Source organism: Salvia splendens, chromosome 11 (genome assembly GCF_004379255.2).
Source record: "Salvia splendens isolate huo1 chromosome 11, SspV2, whole genome shotgun sequence".
NCBI lineage: Eukaryota > Viridiplantae > Streptophyta > Magnoliopsida > Lamiales > Lamiaceae > Salvia > Salvia splendens.
Genome location: NC_056042.1, coordinates 35,064,911 through 35,085,720, shown reverse-complemented (window position 1 = coordinate 35,085,720; position 20,810 = coordinate 35,064,911). Strand labels below are relative to the sequence as shown.

The 20,810-nt window shown below is 39.4% G+C and overlaps 1 protein-coding gene, 1 non-coding gene and 1 pseudogene across 2 annotated transcripts; 2 read left to right on the top strand and 1 right to left on the bottom strand.

Annotated features, from left to right (window-relative positions):
• The first annotated feature begins 1,888 nt into the window (after nucleotides 1-1,888).
• LOC121753970 lies at nucleotides 1,889-17,926 on the top strand (annotated as a pseudogene).
• Nucleotides 13,503-13,609, top strand: LOC121756644. The gene has a single exon (XR_006041023.1). It is a non-coding gene; the product is annotated as a small nucleolar RNA R71 (small nucleolar RNA).
• A 273-nt stretch (nucleotides 17,927-18,199) lies between the features above and the next one.
• Nucleotides 18,200-20,444, bottom strand: LOC121755055 (receptor homology region, transmembrane domain- and RING domain-containing protein 2-like). Its single transcript, XM_042150342.1, has 3 exons — nucleotides 20,007-20,444; nucleotides 18,828-19,529; nucleotides 18,200-18,697 (listed from the first exon to the last, which is right to left on the bottom strand). Exons 1-3 carry the CDS (start codon nucleotides 20,131-20,133, stop codon nucleotides 18,330-18,332), a joined length of 1,197 nt encoding a protein of 398 aa, XP_042006276.1. The 5' UTR covers nucleotides 20,134-20,444; the 3' UTR covers nucleotides 18,200-18,329.
• Nucleotides 20,445-20,810: the final 366 nt, after the last annotated feature.

Below are 20,810 nucleotides of genomic sequence, written 5' to 3'. Positions count from 1 at the left end.
ATGGCTCAAGCAACTTGTGAAGTGGTCTGGGCAATTGCATTGTTGAAGGACTTTGGAGTTAAAGTAGAAAGGGCAGTTCCTCTCTTTTGTGACAACCAAGCTGCAATACATATTAGTGTGAATCCGGTATTTCATGAACGTACCAAGCACATTGAGATCGATTGTCATACGGTTAGAGTACTTGGAAGGAACTATCAAACCGATGCATATTAAGAATGATTTGCAGCTGGCAGATATCTTTACTAAACCGCTTCCAGTTGCTGCATTTGAGAAAATTTTGAGCAAGATGAGCTTCTGCAGTCTATACGCTCCATCTTGAAGGGGGGTGTTGAAGTGAACGAGCTAAACCAGAGGAGTAAAGCTCAGAGCAGTTGACCGTTGGAAACCGTTGAAGATATTTTGAGTTAGTTAGTTGGTTGAGTAGTTAGTTAGGAATGAGCTGGCTTTTGCGCCTTTCATTTGTTCCTTCTTAGCTAGAGTATAAAAGAGGGTTGTAGTAGCTTATAAAACTTGATTTTCATTACAGAAATAAAATTCCTTTGTTTCGTTTTCTCTCTCAGTTTTGTGTGTATCTGGTTGTGGTGTTTGGTATAGTTCATGTATTACGTTGGTTTATCAGTTCCTACAAGTTAGAAAAAAATAAATTAGTTGGTATAATTCTGAATATCATCCATAAATATATACTGCCATAAATTAGTTGGTTTAATTTACTATGTGTAAGACCATCCACGATAGATATAGGCTAGGTCCTAGCCAAAAACTCATCCTATCACATCATCATGTCTTTCCCATAGCCTAGCAATAGCCAACCAAACAATAACATAGCAATAGTCTAGCCAATGCCCTAGCTAGGGCGTTGGTTTTTCGTCCGTCGAGCTAGCCTAACGCAATAGCGGACTAGCCGAGAGTCCTAGCCGCACGATGATGGCTAGGGCATCGGCTAGTCCTCTATTGTGGATGTTGTAATATATATATATATATATATATATATATATATATATATATATATATATATAGGGATGTATTCATTTCCTTTTTGTATCTTTTGTTCTTTGTTCTTTTTAATCTCAGCCCCACGATTTTGTCATCCGACGATTAGATTGGTGCCACGTGTCATTTAATAATGCAGATTTTCAGTTGAATAATGCACACCTACTAATAATGCACCATAATAGTGTAATAGTGCAGATTTTCAGTTGAATAATGCACACCAACTAATAATGCACCATTATAGTGTAATAATGCAGATCATCTGGACCGTTGATGAATGAGATATAACGGCACATATTAAGAAGAATAAAGGATCTAAGGGATGAATAGGAGAATAACGCTCCTCCCATATATATATATATATATATATATATATATATATATATATATATATTCCCATACACATCCATCTTCTATGTTATTATAATACTATTGTTATTGATATAAAAACTTCAAATACAAATGATAATATTTGGTACAAGTATTTAAAAAGTACAAAATTCAAGTTTCGGAATGAAATATACATTACTAGGGGTGTTCGGTTTGCAAAATTGTATCCCAAATTAAATATGTATTGTGTTTGGTTCATGAGATAACTCAATCCTGATAATCATGAGATAATTAGTCATAGCTAAACCAATCCTAGAGTATATCTTGATATTATTTTATCTAGAAAATCGAACACCACCCTAATAAATACTCACTCCGTCCATGAAATATTATCCAGTTTTGCCATTTCGATCCGTCCGTGAAATGTTGTCCACTTTGCTTTTTTTTTCTTTTATTTTGGTAAATGAATCTCACTTTCCACCACTCATTACACTCACATTCTAATACACGAAGACAGAGTTTTAATAAAAAGTCCAATAAATTAGAAAAGTTTTACGGCCAAAAATTCATCAAAGCGAAGAAATAACAAAAAAATAAAAAAGTCGCAACGTTGCAAGAGTTGGAGCAGATTCAATCGGCGCCGCAAACCACCATGCCCACCGTCAGCGTAGGCCGAGACCGTCTGTTCGCAGCTCTAGGACGCACCTACAGTATGCCATTTTACTTTCCCTATCTATTTACGTCTGTATTCGTACTTGTATAAGCTCGTTGAAGCTAGTGGAATCTGATTCATTTCTCATTTCTGGACGCGATAAAGCTCAAGAAGAGTTTGAAGACTTGTGCTTCAAGTTCGGAATCGAGCTCGACGATGTGGTGTGTATAAATTTTGATTACTACGAGTCAAATTTGAGAAAAGTTGTAATTCATGATTTTTCTGTTCGGATTAACGTGGAGCCAGACGACGGAGAAGGCAATTATACGAAAAGAGAAGCATTTGGAAGAAGTGGAACCGTCTGAAGACGAGGAAGTGATTTACAAAATTGAAGTTCCAGCTAATAGGTACTCCGTATATAATTTTTTTAATTATTGCCAATCTTGTTATGTAGATGCTGCAATGTAGGTCCAATTAGATGATTAAAACGAGTTAATTTCCAGTTATTGTAAGAAAATATCATACTATGTGCTAGTGGAGTAGATTAATGAAGTGTGATCAATTTCAACTGGTTCGGATTAGCAAAATTTGCTATCTTTTTCCTGATTTCATTTATACGGACAGATATGATTTACTTTGCCTCGAGGGTCTGTCACAAGCTCTGCGAATATTTGCTGGGCTTGACCCAATACCTACTTATACTGTTGCGAATATCAGCAAGGAATCTATGCTCAAAATGCATGTAAAACCAGAGGTTCGAACAGAATAAAGCTAGCTGGTTTCATAAAGTTTTTATTTATATATCATTTTCTTAGTTGGGTTGCTGCTTGATCAGTCATTTTTCTTTATTACAGACATCTCAGATCCGCCCATATGTTGTGTGTGCTGTTTTAAGAGGTGTTACATTTGATGAAGCTCGATATAATAGCTTCATTGATCTTCAAGACCGCCTTCACCAGAATATTTGCCGGTAAAGCTGTTTAATCTGAGACTCGACAGACTACTTATCCTCCTTTCATAAAAGAAACTCCATGAATTATATCTTAGGATTGTATATGTTGATGTAACTGTATCAAGGTGGCGTTTGGCATGCCTTCAGCAACATTTTCTGGATATAATTACCATTTCTCGTAATTTACTTTTGATTCTAAACTTCACTTATTTGGCCTCTTATTTCTATCTCTTTCCTTGCATGTATATAGGCGAAGAACTTTGGTTGCAATCGGTACACATGATTTGGATACAATAGAAGGCCCTTTTACATATGAGGTATAAGTATATTCTTGTATTTTGTAATACCCATGGGAGTTACTGCTTTTATAGTTATGATCTTGCTTTACTTTCTGGATTTTACTGTGCTACTTTGACTGGTTAACTATCCTTTTTGGTTTGTTTCCAACCAATTTGAAACATAAGAACTAGGTAAAGTTCGCCCTCCAACTTTTAAATCTCAAAAGATGGTCTCATCCCATTTGCAGTTTGCACCATTCTCTTCGATGGACATTGGACACGAAATTAGCATTTAACCAATTATTTCTGTGCGATTTTCAGGTATTATCACCGAAAGACATAAAGTTCACCCCACTAAAACAGGTATTTTTATTTATGTTTGAAGTTTTCTTGAATCTAATGATTATTTTCAGGAATGATGTGATGGTAGTGAAGGACTCAAACTTCACAAATTCTTTACAGTTAAAATGGTGATATTCAATTTGTCATCTCTTTCAATAAAGACTAAAGTCCAATTTTGGTCCCCTACATTTGCCATAAAATTCTTTTTGGTCCCATACATTAAGTTTGTGACCTTTGGATCCCAAACATATTAATTTGGTACCTTTTGGTCCCATATATATTGTTTTGGTCCAAAATAACCATTTTCTGTTAAAATTAACAGGCAAAGTGTTTGACCAAAATTTAAGTTTGTAGTAGAGAGCTATGAAAAATTCTGTTTTAGGAAACAAGAGTTTTAGGATTAATTAACTATGATTGAGCAGTTTAAAAAATCAAAGAATTTTTCATGTTTATAAAAATTCAATTTTTATACGAATGAAATTTAAATTTAAAAGCATCAAAGTTACTCCACTTTATTATCTATCCATTTAACACTCTAAACATTCTTTTCTTAAATTCTGTGCCGAAAAGTTTTGTCTCAGCAATGAGGGAACGGAAGGAGTATTAAATTAATTAAGTTAATTAGGTTAATTAGATTATAATTAAGTTATTAAATTGGTCAAACACTTTGACTGTTAATTTTAACAGAAAATGGTTATTTTGGACCAAAACAATATGTTTGGGACCAAAAGGTACCAAAATAATATGTTAGGGACCTTCAATAAAACTATTAGCAATAGAAGGTAACCCTTACACAGTGACATGTGGTGCAAAGTTAATATATACATTCACACTGTGTTACTGGAATAGTACTTGATATATAAAGATTCCTGCCAGTTTCCCGTTCTTCACATATTCAAATATTGGTTTACTCAAAACCACTTAAAGAGCCATTCCATTTCGATATTTAGATTAGAGCAATTCCATTTTGATAATTATTAATAGCTGCATGCTTATTGCTTAATATTTTAAACATTCTTTTCATGTATTAAGCTGAATCCCAATTTCTCAGACAAGGAACTTCTCAGCTGATGAGCTAATGGAATTTTATAAGGTGAGCCACACACTTCATTACTTACATTTAGTATTTTGTACCAGTAGATATCAAGTTCTTGTCGTGAGTTGTTCCTCGGCAGCCAATTCTATTTCAATGGATTCACTGGTTAATGATTATGGTTTTGTGATTTGTGATCATACGTTCCCTTAATTTGTTTGGCAGAAAGATTTGAAATTGAAGAAGTTCTTTCATATAATTGAGGGTTCACCAGTTTACCCTGTCATATATGACTAGAGAAGGTAGTCTCCTTTTCCACAATCATAGGGTATTGTGCTATTAGTCATGTACTCTTCTTTTGCACTAGTTGTGTCCTAGACATATTAGTTTTGTTTATCTTCATATGTGTGCCTGATAATCTTTAATCCTCGAAACTTCATGTCTAATAGTAACAGAGCTTAGCTTTTTAGTGCTTCTGGCTACTGTTCTGCTTGCTTAACATTGATCTGATAAATGGCACGACACTTTCTGCAGAACTGTTTTGTCCTTGCCTCCAATTATTAATGGTGCACATTCTGCCATTACCTTGGAGACAAAGAATGTATTTATTGAGTGCACTGCCACAGACTTGACAAAGGCCAATATTGTTTTGAACACAATGGTATATATAGAATGGATCTGCTTCTCTAATTTCTGAATTGTGACGTCTCTTGTTTTTCTTAGTAATTGTGTTGTTGCCTTTTATGCAGGTTACCATGTTCTCAATGTATTGTGAAAGGAAGTTTGAGGTTGAGCCTGTCGAAGTGACTTACACTGATGGAAGATCATATGTTTCGCCAGATCTGTCTCTTTACCAAATGGAGGTTCCTTTGTCATACATCACCAAGCTTATTGGGGTATCCCTGCCAGCCCATGAGGTATCATATTCTTTCGATGATCAATTTCCCTCTTGATTGTTGTCATTTATGCCTCATGTGCTTTACTTTGTCCCTTCACCTGAATTGCTCCAACTTTACTTTAATGGGGATACTAGTTGATGTGGTATTTTAGAGTTCTCAAACAAAGTATAAAGATTATCAAGTTCAATTATTTAAACTCTAATAATACTACACTACTGCAAGAATACAGTATCGTAGTAGTATTTCAAGTGTCGATCCACAAGGAGGCGAGATTGCTTACACTTAATAAGACGACACAAAGCATGTAAAGATTTTGTTTTGATTTTGAGAAGGTTAACTAACTTAAGCTACTAAAGTGAGGTTTTTAACACGTGAAAGACAAGTCACTCCAAGTTGCTCTCTAAGCTTGCGTTGTTACACACCATTACAACGAACCATACGACGGGATTAAAATTATCAACCTAATCGCGTGCACTGAACATGTCTACGACGTATAGTTCACAGTCAGCTGAACACTTGTTCCATGAACCAGCTTTCAACGACATTTAATTCCTGCAGATGCGCGGGAACAAACGTCGTCTACTATAATTACTTACCTAATCCACTATCAATTTATCCCCTGAACAGTTCTAAATCGATAGCATACCAACAAACGATCAATCCTAAGCTATGTTAAAGAGACGATAGTTAAGATTTAACAACACTACATCATTAGCCAAAAACGTAGCATTTTAATTATCAAACACATTGTTGGTATCGAACATACGATTCAAGGTGTTAAAACAAATGCACAAGCCTAGATTACAACTCGGAGCAACGAAGAGAGCCTAGCCTACACACATAGTAGAATGTAGAAATAAAACCATAGGTGTGATGCTCTCGTCGAGTGGAGTCGGGATTCGGGAATGGATGGTCGGAATAATGGCCGGAATGCCTTCACTCTCTTCTTCCTCTCCTCTCTTCTCTCTCTCTTTTTTCTCCTTTTCTTCCCTCCTGAAAAAAACCGTCCCCCTCTATCTGATTTTTCCCCTTTTTAATCATCCAACTGCCGATTTGCAGTTCTGCTCCGAAACGCCCGACCGGGCGAAATTATAAGAGGGAATCGCCCGACCGGGCGAAAGGCTGCTGCATGGCTTCGCGGGAAACGCCCGACCGGGCGTTTAGTTGAAATCAGAACGCCCGACCGGGCGAACTTTCTGGACTCCGCATGCACAAATGGAAACGCCCGACCGGGCGTTTAGCAACTTCAAAACGCCCGACCGGGCGAACTCTCTGGAATCTCAGCTATGCCTTTCCGACGAACTTCCAGCTTCTAACACCCGAAACTACACTCAAAGCACGACTCGGTGAGTTACAATTAACATAAAAACCGGGGTAAAGAATAGGAAATATGCTTCGCATCAAAAACCCCCAAACTTGAACTCTTGCTCGCCCCGAGCAAGGTCTATTTTCAGCACAAAAACTCAACACAAGTCTACCCCGCAAAGAAATTTTCAACACAAAGAATCAAATAGGGACGTGATAACAAAATCTGAACCCCCAACATTTTCAATCAAGATTTCCCACTCTCAAGAACAATCACTCATCCCCCTAGAACGTCAAGTTAAGGTGCACTTCAAAATAAGTCCAAGCATGCGATCAAACAACTCAAACCATCATCATTGACTCATTAAGCATTACTAATCACATAGACTCACGGATTTCAAACCAAACTTCTTTACTCTACCAAGCTACTAAGATACATCCACAAGTATCAACGATTAGGTCCAAGGTCTTCGTTCAAGGTTGTAATGGGGCTAGGGACGAGGTAGGATCAATATGGATAGTGAGCTCAAAGGCTACACATTTGAGTGCCAAAATCTTCCCTCCTACAACTTCCTTCCAAAGATTAACCAACGAAAAATTACAACCAAACAAACGACCCCCCCAAACTTGAGATCTATTCCAGACGAGATTACACGAACAAACATAGAAGCTCTATCTTTATTTCATCAACTTATTCTTTTTTTCTGTTTTTGTAAAGACCTCGACTTTTGTGAATTTGGAGGTCGTCTTTTTCTTGTTTTTTTTATATTTTTTTTTTAGAACTTCATTCTTTTCACCTTCTATCAAGTCTAGAAAAGTCTATTCTTTACAATCCACCACCTCACACTCACAACTCAAAACACAAAGCTCAACTTGTATTTAGCACCCAAATAGTAGCAGGGTCTATTGATGAGGCTAAAATTAGGCTTATTTAAGTAGCTAAGTGTTTGGTTAAGTGTTTACACAAAGAATAGGGAATTAAGCTCAAGGTGGCATCTAGGGGATCATTTGATGGACTAGGCATGTGATCATTTGGCCATAGAGTTCATCCTAGTGCCTTATCCTCCCAAATCGTTAACACAAACGAACGCAAGCACTTCACTCGATAAAACAAATCAATCAAAGATAATTTCCACAAGTCATGCGATTTTCATACTCTCCTCAACTCAAGAAATCGGATGTAATCACAACATGCTCTTTCAAATAAATCCTGCACAAATTCCATTCATCCTAGGCTTCAAAGATCAAGAAAAATCAAGCAAGAATTCCCAACCAGAAAGCCGAAGATTTAGCATGCATCCGTCAATTACATGATTCACAACACCTTAGCAAACAATACACCCAAAAACATGCATCATGCATAAAAATCATTCAACTTCAAACAACCCCCCCAAACTTGAATGCGTCATTGTCCTCAATGCATGCAAAGAAGAACATAAAAAGTAAAGGGACAGAGTACTCCCCCAAACTTGGCATGATATCCATAGTGCATTCGGGAGGGTGGGTGGGTGTAAAAATCCTCTGCGGGTGTGCTTCCTCCTAAGCTCCAATCCAAACTCCATCATGCTCCTACAAAAAGAACAAAAACTACAAAAAGAAACACTCAATTCAAAATAAATGTTAGAGGAAAGAATTGAGCAAACAAAACCTCCAACATATGAAACCAAAAATAAAAACATAAAAACTTGGGTTGCCTCCCAATCAGCGCCTTTGTTTATAGTCGTTGGCTCGACCTCCTTCATCCTTGGTCTACACTTTCGGATTCTCTAGTGTGACCACCTCTTCTGTCTCCATGCCACCTTCAATTCCAACATAGGCCTTCAAGCGTTGGCCATTCACCTTCCAAATGCTCCCATTCTTCTCATCCTGAACATCCACAACACCATAGGGGTATACCTTATGCACCACATAAGGCCCCCACCATCTTGACTTGAGCTTGCCCGGAAACAGTTTAAGCCGAGAGTTGTACAAAAGGACCCGTTGTCCCTCGTGGAATTGACGAGGCTTAATGGCTGCATCATGTACCCTCTTAGCACGCTCTTTGTAGAGATCAACACTCTCGTATGCATGAAGCCTAAACTCGTCCATTTCATTCATATCACACACCCTTTTCTCGGCTGCAGCATCATAATCCAAATTAAGCTTTTGCAAAGCCCAAAAAGCTTTATGCTCAAGCTCTACTGGCAAATGGCAAGCCTTTCCAAAGACCAACTTGTATGGTGAAGTTCCAATCGGAGTCTTATACGCCGTTCGATATGCCCACAAAGCATCATCTAACTTTTGAGCCCAATCCTTCTGAGACGGCCTTACAACTTTCTCAAGCACCCGCTTTATCTCACGATTGGAGACTTCAACTTGACCACTCGTTTGTGGATGATAAGGGGTAGCAACCTTGTGTTGGACACCATACTTACCTAGGGGGTTCTCAAATAACTTATTGCAAAAATGAGTTCCTCCATCACTGATAATGGCTCGTGGTGTCCCAAAGCGGTTAAAGATGTGACTCTTGATAAACTTCAACACCACTTTAGCATCATTGGTCGCCGAGGCCACTGCCTCAACCCACTTAGAAACATAGTCAACAGCAACGAGAATGTATTGCTGCCCATTAGACTTGGGAAACGGTCCCATGAAGTCTATTCCCCAAACATCGAAAAGTTCTACCTCGTGAATATTATTCATCGGCATTTCATTTCTCCACGAGATATTGCCGGTTCTTTGGCAACTGTCACATCTCTCTACATAGGCTTTTGCATCCTTGAAGATCGATGGCCAAAAGAATCCGGACTGAAGCACTTTAAAAGCCGTTCGTCGTGCTCCAAAGTGGCCGCCATACAACGAATCATGGCATGCAGACAAAATCTGAAGGTGCTCATGCTCTCCAACGCACCTTCGAATAACTCCATCATTACAAATGCGGAAGAGAAACGGATCTTCCCAAACATATGTGCGAGTGTCACTCAAAAACTTCTTCTTTTGGTTAGATGACAACCCTTCGGGTATAATGCCCGTGACAAGGTAGTTCGCCAAATTGGCAAACCACGGCACATATGTTTCCCGAGCTTCCACTTGCAACACTTGCTCGTCGGGAAATTTTTCATTGATCCTCTTCTTTCTTTCATCTTCCGTTTCTTCCAAGCCCTCTAGCCGAGACAAATGATCAGCTACCAAGTTCTCGGTCCCCTTCTTGTCTTTAATCTCCACGTCAAACTCTTGTAGTAAGAGGATCCACCTCACCAACCGAGGCTTTGCATCTTTCTTATGCATCAAATATTTGATAGCTGAATGGTCCGTAAACACTACCACTTTCGTGCCAAGTAAGTAAGCACGAAACTTCTCGAAAGCATACACAACTGCTAGCATTTCCTTCTCTGTCGTGGTATAATTCAGTTGAGCTTCATTGAGTACTTTGCTAGCGTAGTAGACGGCGTGTAGGACCTTGTCTCTCCTTTGGCCTAGAACGGCCCCCATAGCATAGTCCGAAGCATCACACATCAATTCAAATGGCTTCGACCAATCCGGTGTGATAATAATAGGTGCTTCGACTAGCTTTTTCTTCAACAACTCAAATGCCTCAAGGCATTTTCCATCAAAGACGAACTTGGCATCCTTTTCAAGCAAGTTGCAAAGCGGCTTTGCAATCTTCGAAAAGTCTTTTATGAATCTTCGGTAGAATCCCGCATGACCAAGGAAACTACGGATGCCCTTCACATTCGTCGGGGGAGGTAACTTCGAAATCACATCGATTTTCGCCTTGTCCATCTCCAATCCCAACTCCGACACCTTGTGTCCCAACACTATGCCTTCTTTGACCATGAATTGACATTTTTCCCAATTAAGCACGAGATTTGATTCTTCACATCTTTGCAAGACCCGTCTCAAGTTTTCTAAGCACAAGTCAAATGAGGATCCAAAGACGGAGAAATCATCCATAAAGATCTCCATAATATCTTCATTCATGTCGGAAAATATTGCCATCATGCAGCGTTGAAATGTAGCCGGTGCATTGCATAAACCAAAAGGCATCCGGCGGAAGGCATATGTACCAATAGGACATGTGAATGTCGTCTTTTCTTGATCTTCCGGGGCAATTGCAATCTGATTATACCCTGAGTATCCATCTAAGAAGCAATAGTGGGAATAACCCGCAATCCTATCGAGCAACTGATCTAGGAACGGCAAAGGAAAGTGGTCTTTTCTCGTCGCCGTGTTCAACTTCCTATAGTCCATGCAAACTCTCCATGAGTTCACCAATCGAGTTGCTAACACTTCATTTTTTTCATTAACGGTCACGGTTATTCCCCCTTTCTTCGGTACACATTGCACCGGGCTAACCCACGCGCTATCGGAAATGGGATAGATCATCCCAAATTTCAACAGTTTCTTCACCTCTTTTTCAACCACTTCTTGCATGAGTGGGTTCAACCTTCTTTGTCTCTCCCTTACCGGCTTAGCTCCATCTTCCATCAAGATTTTATGCATGCATTTAGCGGGGCTAATTCCTTTGATATCGGCAATGGACCATCCTAGAGCTTGCTTGTGCGACTTCAGTAGCTCTATTAACTTGGATTCCTCTTCATCAGTCAACAAAGCCGATACTACAACCGGTAACGTTTCATTCTCACCAAGGAAGACATATTTCAGATTTGTTGGGAGTGGCTTCAATTCAAGCTTTGGTGGTATTTCGATTGAAGGTTTCACATCCGCCACGAAAGTATCCACCACACATTCATTCTCGAGACTTGGTTGATCAACTTGAGAATCTTCTATTTCATCAAAATCTACTTTAAGTGTCGAACCATGGTCTCTCTCCAAACTTCCTTTATCATACACGCTTCCTTCTATTCTTGCCGAGCAACACATCTTGTCAAAGATGCACTTGTCAAGGACATCAACTCTAAAACACGCTTTTGCATCACTAGGATGCTTCATCGCTTTCTCCACATTAATGGTCACTTGCTCACCATTAATTCTAAACGTGACAGAGTTGTCTTTTGCCCCAAGCAACACGTCTCCTGTGGCAAGAAATGGTCTACCAAAAAGAATTGGTACCTCTTTGTCCTCGGGCATGTCCAAGACTATGAAGTCGACAGGGATGATGAACTTGTCTACCTTGACCAAGACATCCTCTACTATTCCAGTGGGCTTCACAATGGAGTGATCAGCCAATTGTAGAGCAATGTCGATGGGCTCCATTCTGTTCTCGAGTCCAATGGCACGTGCCGTTTTCAACGCCATCAGCGAGATCCCCGATCCTTGATCCAACAGACATTTGGTGAAAATTGTATTGCCTATCTCACAAGGAATCACGCAACTTCCCGGATCCATCTTCTTCATTGGCATCATTCCTGAAATCAGTTGTGAGCAATTCATGCTCAAAGCCACTATTCCCTCGTCTTGAAGTTTCTCCTTGTTTGCCATCATGTCCTTGAAGAACTTGGAGAACTTGGGGAAATTAGTGAAGAGGTCCACCAATGATACATCCACATTCACTTTACGGATCACGTTCATCATCCACTCAAAGCTTTTCTCTTTAGGGACCCTCTTCTTCCTCTTGGATGGATACGGTGGAGGAGGAATGTGATCGGGGAAGTTGAATTTGCTTTTCGGATCTAGTGCTGGACTTGTCATCATCTGTCTCTTTGATTCCATCTCTACACTCTTCTTTCCTTTCTCTTCTACTGAAAACCTTTCACTTACCTCGGATTCTACACCGTGTTCCTTGCTGCCGGATGCAGCCTGTTCTTGACCATGTTGGGCACCCTGCACCAACGCGGGACTTCCCTTACATGCCTCGTCCGCCCCTGCGTGCGAGGAATGCAAGCCTAACATCTCATCCGCCCCTGCGTGTGAGATGCCGGAAGTACCTTGGCCGTCCATTGCTGGTGTCGAATCCAACTCACGACCACTTCTCAAGACCACTGCCTTACACTGTTCATTGCCTCTCGGATTAGGTATGGTATTGCTCGGGATGGTGTTAGGAATCCTCGTGTGTGATGCCGTGGCAAGCTGCCCAATTTGAGTCTCAAGATTCCTCATTGTCGCCTCCATCTGTCCAAACTTTTCCACTGTTCTTTCCTTGAAATTCTCATTCTCCTTTTGACTCTTAGTCATAAAAGAGAGAATCTGTCCCAACTGATCTTCGACTGATGGCTTCTTCTCATAACCCGGGGGTTGAGTATTGTTCCTCCATTGATTACCCGAGTTGTTGCTAGGACCAGCGTGATTCCATCCCGTTTGTTGAGGCCTCCAATTTTGCTGATTGTTGTATTGGTTGCCTTGATTGAACCATTGGCGATTGTTGCCAATATAGTTCACATCCTCGACTGGTGGTCCTTGAAGACTTGGACATTGATCAGTATGATGTCCACCTTGACACAACCCACACTTCATAACGGTCACTACTTGAGGTTGAGGAGTTAGTTGAAGAGATTTCACTGCTTTCGTCATTGAAGACATCTGGGTACTAATGTCCGCCAATTGAGCCTCAATGGCTGTCACTCTTTCCGCATCTTTGGTAGCACCAAATGTATCTCCTACCTTCTCAGCCGCTCTTCTTGGATTATGCCAATTCCTTTGGTTGTTCGCCAACCTTTGGAACATGGCTCTCACTTCCTCGTGAGTTAAGTCGTCCAAGTTCCCATTAGAGCCTGCAGTCACCAAGCCCGTGCCTTCATTATTGAGTCCCTTGTAGAACTTGAGTAGCTCATGCCCTGGAGCAAGACCATGGCTCGGGCATTTCCTAAGCAATTCAGTGAACCTCTTCCACGCTTCCGCAAAAGACTCATCATATTTCTGTCGGAAGGTAGTGATCTCCTCTCTCAACTTCTCAATCTTCATCGGAGAGTTATATTCCAAGAGGAACAACATCTTCAACTCTTGGAATGTGGCTATGTTGTATCCCGGAATAGAATCATACCACGCCCGTGCTTTATCCCTCAGTGAGAAAGGGAATAAGGCCCTCTTAATCTGATGATGGTCCACATTCGGGGGTCGATGAGAGTTCGTCAATTCGTAGAACGCGTTGAGGTGGCTCATTGGATCCTCATCGTCTCGCCCATGGAAGAGATTTCCCCCGTTCACCAAGCTAATGTAATGAGGAGGAATGTTCACGTTGTCATTCGCGTAAGCGAATTCTCCTAGAAAGTCGACTCCCAACCTAAGAGTGTCACCGAACCTTCCTCCAGGTGGTGGGACAGCGTTGTTATTATGTTCGGCCATCGACTCAGCTTCTAGATCACTGTCACTACTTTCAAACAATGAGTTATCTCTTATTGGACTCGGCGAATCCTGTTGAATTTCAAACCCGGCTGAACTTCCTGACCCTTTCCTTCTTTGATAACAGAGTAGTCCAAACGGTGGTGTACCCTGTGATCGCGTGTGCATTCACTTTTTTTATTATTTTTTTATTAGTACCTACACAACAGAAAATACACCAAGCACAAGCACAAGCACAATATATTTCCTAATTACCGAAAGCGAGACCTCTCGACAACTTCGGGGTAAGTACTATCAAAAGTGTGTGCTTAAGTGAAAAACTAAACTACCTAAAAAACTAAACTGAAAGTTAGCTAAATATTACCTAAAATAATACACTCCTTCATCTTCAAGTCCGGACGTGGTAGATGGCTATCACACCGTAGAACACGAACAATGTACCTAAATAAACTTTAAAAGAAAAATCAAACAAAATAAAATAAAAACTAAAACAATTAAGCATAAACAAGCTATTGCCTCCCCGGCAGCGGCGCCAAAACTTGATGTGGTATTTTAGAGTTCTCAAACAAAGTATAAAGATTATCAAGTTCAATTATTTAAACTCTAATAATACTACACTACTGCAAGAATACAGTATCGTAGTAGTATTTCAAGTGTCGATCCACAGGGAGGCGAGATTGCTTACACTTAATAAGACGACACAAAGCATGTAAAGATTTTGTTTTGATTTTGAGAAGGTTAACTAACTTAAGCTACTAAAGTGAGGTTTTTAACACGTGAAAGACAAGTCACTCCAAGTTGCTCTCTAAGCTTGCGTTGTTACACACCATTACAACGAACCATACGACGGGATTAAAATTATCAACCTAATCGCGTGCACTGAACATGTCTACGACGTATAGTTCACAGTCAGCTGAACACTTGTTCCATGAACCAGCTTTCAACGACATTTAATTTCTGCAGATGCGCGGGAACAAACGTCGTCTACTATAATTACTTACCTAATCCACTATCAATTTATCCCCTGAACAGTTCTAAATCGATAGCATACCAACAAACGATCAATCCTAAGCTATGTTAAAGAGACGATAGTTAAGATTTAACAACACTACATCATTAGCCAAAAACGTAGCATTTTAATTATCAAACACATTGTTGGTATCGAACATACGATTCAAGGTGTTAAAACAAATGCACAAGCCTAGATTACAACTCGGAGCAACGAAGAGAGCCTAGCCTACACACATAGTAGAATGTAGAAATAAAACCATAGGTGTGATGCTCTCGTCGAGTGGAGTCGGGATTCGGGAATGGATGGTCGGAATAATGGCCGGAATGCCTTCACTCTCTTCTTCCTCTCCTCTCTTCTCTCTCTCTTTTTTCTCCTTTTCTTCCCTCCTGAAAAAAACCGTCCCCCTCTATCTGATTTTTCCCCTTTTTAATCATCCAACTGCCGATTTGCAGTTCTGCTCCGAAACGCCCGACCGGGCGAAATTATAAGAGGGAATCGCCCGACCGGGTGAAAGGCTGCTGCATGGCTTCGCGGGAAACGCCCGACCGGGCGTTTAGTTGAAATCAGAACGCCCGACCGGGCGAACTTTCTGGACTCCGCATGCACAAATGGAAACGCCCGACCGGGCGAACTCTCTGGAATCTCAGCTATGCCTTTCCGACGAACTTCCAGCTTCTAACACCCGAAACTACACTCAAAGCACGACTCGGTGAGTTACAATTAACATAAAAACCGGGGTAAAGAATAGGAAATATGCTTCGCATCACTAGTTACTACTAAGTACTAAGAGATCAAAAAGCTGACAATCATAATAGGTATATACATCTTGATGAGATGTATCATTATTAGCTCGAGCCTCTGTAGGATAGGATGACTAGGGACAGAAAAGCTGCGAAGATGGTTTAACTTAAAGACTAACATCTATATATATCAAATTTCAGTCTGCTTGTCTGTTGAATAAAATGCAATTACATGCCAAGCACTCGATATCAGAGAAGAATGAAGCCAGCTTCACAATATCAGTTCCTCCCACTAGAAGTGACATTCTTCATCTTTGTGATGTGGCTGAGGTATCTAGTTTCATCTTTATCTTATGCTTGATTTATATCTGCTCGTTGCCTGTGTACTGACCTGACTATTGCTCCTCTATTCCTTCTTTTTAAGGATGTGGCTATTGCTTATGGCTACAATGAAATTCCTAAAATAACATTTCCATCTGTGAAGCCACAATTATTGAATAAGTTCAGTGATCTTATTCGAGAAGAGGTAGGATAATACAGAATTAATATTCTATGTTTTTGCTTATAATTAATCATTTCAATGTTAATTCATTCTGCCAAATATCTTTTCTGCTTGTAACTTTGAGCACCTTTTCTATTCAGCTGGAGTTTCTTGCTTTTGACCTGATATAGTGTTACTCCTCTTAGATTGCAACAATTGGTTACACGGAGGTTTTGACTTGGATATTATGCTCAATCAAAGAAATTTCCACCATGCTTAACCGTGAGGAAGACAAAACTGCAGTGATTAATGGAAATCCTCGCTCAGTAGATTTTGAGGTTCAGTTAATTTTCAATGCTAGTTTCCCAGTTTTATAGTATATTTTTGGCTTGTTAATTTTGTTGATCTACTCGATTCAGGTTGTCCGCGCCACTCTTTTGCCCGGCATATTGAAAACAGTTGGGCACAATAAAGATCATCCAAAACCAATCAAAGTAATTATAACTTAACATTCTTGCTGCTTCTGCATCCATTAGCAAGAATAGTTTCATCATAATGACAGACACAACTTGTACAGTAGGAAATAAAGGAGAAACAAATAGATATAGCAGTTGACTTTGTACATTCCCCACAAAAAAAGTGACTGCTTCTTTTGTGTAACATTAAATTACTTTTCCCTTCTATTTTTATGCATGTATGAATTGCAACTCTTTGTGATCATGTGGCTTAGAAACGATCCATATGCTTTCATGTAATGCCATTTTATGAAATTCCCACATTGTACATTACTAAAGAGCACGAATATTGTGTTTCTTAGATATTTGAAGTGGGAGATGTGGTGCAATTGGATAAGGAAAAAGATGTTGGTGCATCCAATCATCGAAAGCTTGCAGCTTTACATTGTGGATCTACCTCTGGATTTGAGGTACCCATTTCTAACCTTTTAATTTACTTGTAACTTGTGTTCGGCCACATTATAAGTAAACGAGATTCCTTTTCTTTCAGCTTATACATGGCCTTGTAGATAGAATCATGGAAGTAATGGGAACTTCATTTGTATCACCTGGCGACAAGACAGGCTACTACATAGAAAGTTCAAATGTACGTCCTGTTTTAGCTCTTCAGTGTCATATAGATCTAGTCTCGAATGATATGCTCACTACAATGTCCTGGCTGCAGGAGCCGGAGTATCTGAAAGGTAGACAAGCACACATCATATTCAAAGGAGAGAAAATTGGCAATTTTGGAATCGTGCATCCACAGGTACACTTATCATTCGACCCATGTACTCAGTTATTTTTTCCTTTTTACAAGTTTTCAGGATTTATGATTCTTGTAGCTCGTCACCACTTTTTGCTATCCACGAGAACACTTCATGTTTGATTGCAGGTTTTGCATAACTTTGACATTCCAGACCCGTGCTCATTTGTGGAAATCGACATTGAGAAATTACTCTAAAGCCTAACAAAACCATATAGTGAAGTGTGAACCCTCGATGGAGGAGATAGAAAGGCTATGGTTTTCATTCTGTTACATTTTAATGTAAATTTTGACACAGACGTGTTTCTCAGCTTCTCTAGTACTTGGGATCAAGTGATATTTTGTTGGAATTAATTGTATATTTTTTACATGAAAACCAAAACTTGTATGTTTGATCCAACTATACAAGTATATATGGTTATAATTTGTTTCCACACTTGGTCGTGCATTTTGTACTCAGATTGTAGGCTAAAGTAAATAAATAATATTCTACCACAGCTAGTCATTATTTCACGCAAAAATATAAGTAGATTAGTCTCCAAAAGAAAATAACAAAGAAGCCATTATCAATAATTCCCTCCGAAGAAAAATCATGAAGCACAAGAATGTGTTGCAGCCTGCAGGTTGTTACTATAAACATGTTTGGAAAATTACACCCAAAAAATTATCAACATAGTTACAAAAACAAAGAATAATGAAAAGGACGAACTTAATCAAATGAACTAAATTGACATATAGAGCTATTACAGCATGAACAACCAATATATAGTCACACTGTTATAACCTCCCTTCCACATCTAGATTCTAAGACTTTGCCCTATAATAACAGACAACTCCCTATGTCGCGTGACTTGAAGAGCCTAAACACCCCGACGAAACATTACCGGCACCCGGAATATATGGCAGCATGTAGATGGAGTTAAGAGTCGACAACGAAGTGTAGTTGGTCGTGCTAGACGACACTGCACAATCAACCTCGGGTTGGAGGCGAGGCGCATCACTCAGGTTGTAGACGGGTGGAACTGAAGGCCCTATCTGCAGGGAAGATGGCGAAGAAGTCGAAGGTAGGGGACCGGAAGCTGACAGCAAAGGTGTGGACTCTGACGCGGTAGGCCTTGTAGTTTTAGTTTTTGCATCACGCTTGCAGACAGGGCAGAATGTTCTCCATGACGTTAGCCACGTGTCGACACAAACAGCGTGGAATTCTGTCAAAACGCAACGTAAAAAATCAGTTTCAAGATAGCCCCTCCGTCCCATTAGCCTGTTTCCTTTACCCAAAAAGGAAACATGCCAAGATTAATGGGACGAGAGGGAGTATTTCACTCGAAGACTTACTGTGCCGACAAGGAAGGACCCTGAGCTTTTCTCCAACACTGTAGTCTTCAAGACATATAGCGCACGTCTGAGAGGTGCAGTTATCTTCAAGAACAGCTGTAAAGATCAAGCTGGGCATTGCCTTCACCAGACGACTGCTTATCCCATGGAACTCTCTCACACGGGGCGCTAGAGGCCTTTCACCTCTGAACCGGTGCCTTCTCACGAAGAAACAAGTAGCCAAGACGGCTGAAACACTGGCTAAAGAAGTGAACGACAGCGCTATTATAGACCACGCTGGGTTCTCATAGCTCGGGACTATCAACAGCTGCAAATCAGCTGCACCAGCAGCATAGCTAGCAAGTGTTTCCCCACAAACTTTCGACACAAACACTGCATTTATATTTATACCAACAGGATTTCCAGCCACTGCAAGTTCAGATCGTATGAAAATAGCATCAAATCTGAGTTTCTCAAGAAAAAGGAGATTACTTGGTAGTAAATCGGTGGTGTCGTTGTCATAGACAATGGCTGCTTCGAATCCAGCAGCTTGTGCTCGTCTAACCTTGTCCTCGAAGCTACATCCTCCTCTGATAATCAAGACGAATGGATATCTGGTGCCGTTCATACTAGCAACTATCTCGTTGGTCAGTAACGAGCAAGAATCCAAAGGCTCTGCAATGCTCACAGTCCCACCTATTCCAGACTCTTTCACTGTGGGTGCTACAACCACAGAAATCTATCATCAATAGCAGCCATCACAAGCTATGTGTATATACACACAAAAACGACGTTTCTTGATCTTTTTGTATATATATGCACACACGAAAATGGCTTTCTTGATTGTTTTGTTTACTACTTTCTTGATCTCTTTTTTTTACCAAATGACAACCATCAGAAGCTATGGATTTACAGAGACACAACAGTTACTTTGTTTATCATTTTATTTCCACTACATATTAGATGTTGCTATCATGTTACATTTTTCAAAAGAAATACTATAACAAGAAAATAGCTTGAACCAGAATCACTCGAGCATTTCATCAAACACAAAATAGAAAACTCATTATATAAAAACAAATGCATAAACATATGAGATAAGAATTCCAAATTCCATGAAATGAATGATACAATATACATAATTACAAAAAATGAAAAGAGAAAAGGGAAAAAATTATAAATATAAAATAAATAACTCACCAAAGAGAGCTTCAACGTCGTCGAAAGACAAAGTTACATTCTTTGCAATCATCACCACATTTCCAGAAGCTGCGAAGAAACCCATGAAATAGGAAATGCAGCACAAAAATACCCACAAATACAACATCTCTTTTTAACCTTGACAAATTTCGCCAATCTTTCTCCCTTGAAAAAAAATTGATTCTTTCTTGCTATTTTCCCAAAATTCATGCAATATTAGAAAATTAAAACATCAACTTCCATAGTGCAGCAATACTTTTTAGGGTTTTTGCAAAAGAATTTCGCTAATGTTTGATTAACGAGATCAATCCAGATTACGATTCCTATTTAAACAAATGATTATCCATTTAGGGGTACATGCATGCATGAATATCTTTTTGTGGAAAAGTATAATACTATTTGCAACTAATATTGGGATATTTTGTAGTAGTAATAAAATGATCCTCTTATTATGGTTAGTAACATGATCTGCAAAAGACCATTCAGTTTCGAATGTTTTTTAAGAAAACGCCAATCAATATCCATGTTCATTCCTTATTTATTTTGATTCTAATACTATTGTTTACGTCACTATTTGTACAACTTAATTAAAAATCAAAGTTCAATTTATTCATCTAGTCTACGATTTCAAATAAATAATTCAAATAACAAATCAAGTTTTGGTTTCTTTATTGCCTCCATCCACAAAAAATAGTTCCATTTCAAAAATGGAAATTTTCATTCATACTAAACTCACTTTTTCTCATTCTCTTTCTTATTTTACCAATTTCGCATTAAAATTCGTGTGGTCCACAAATGAGACTA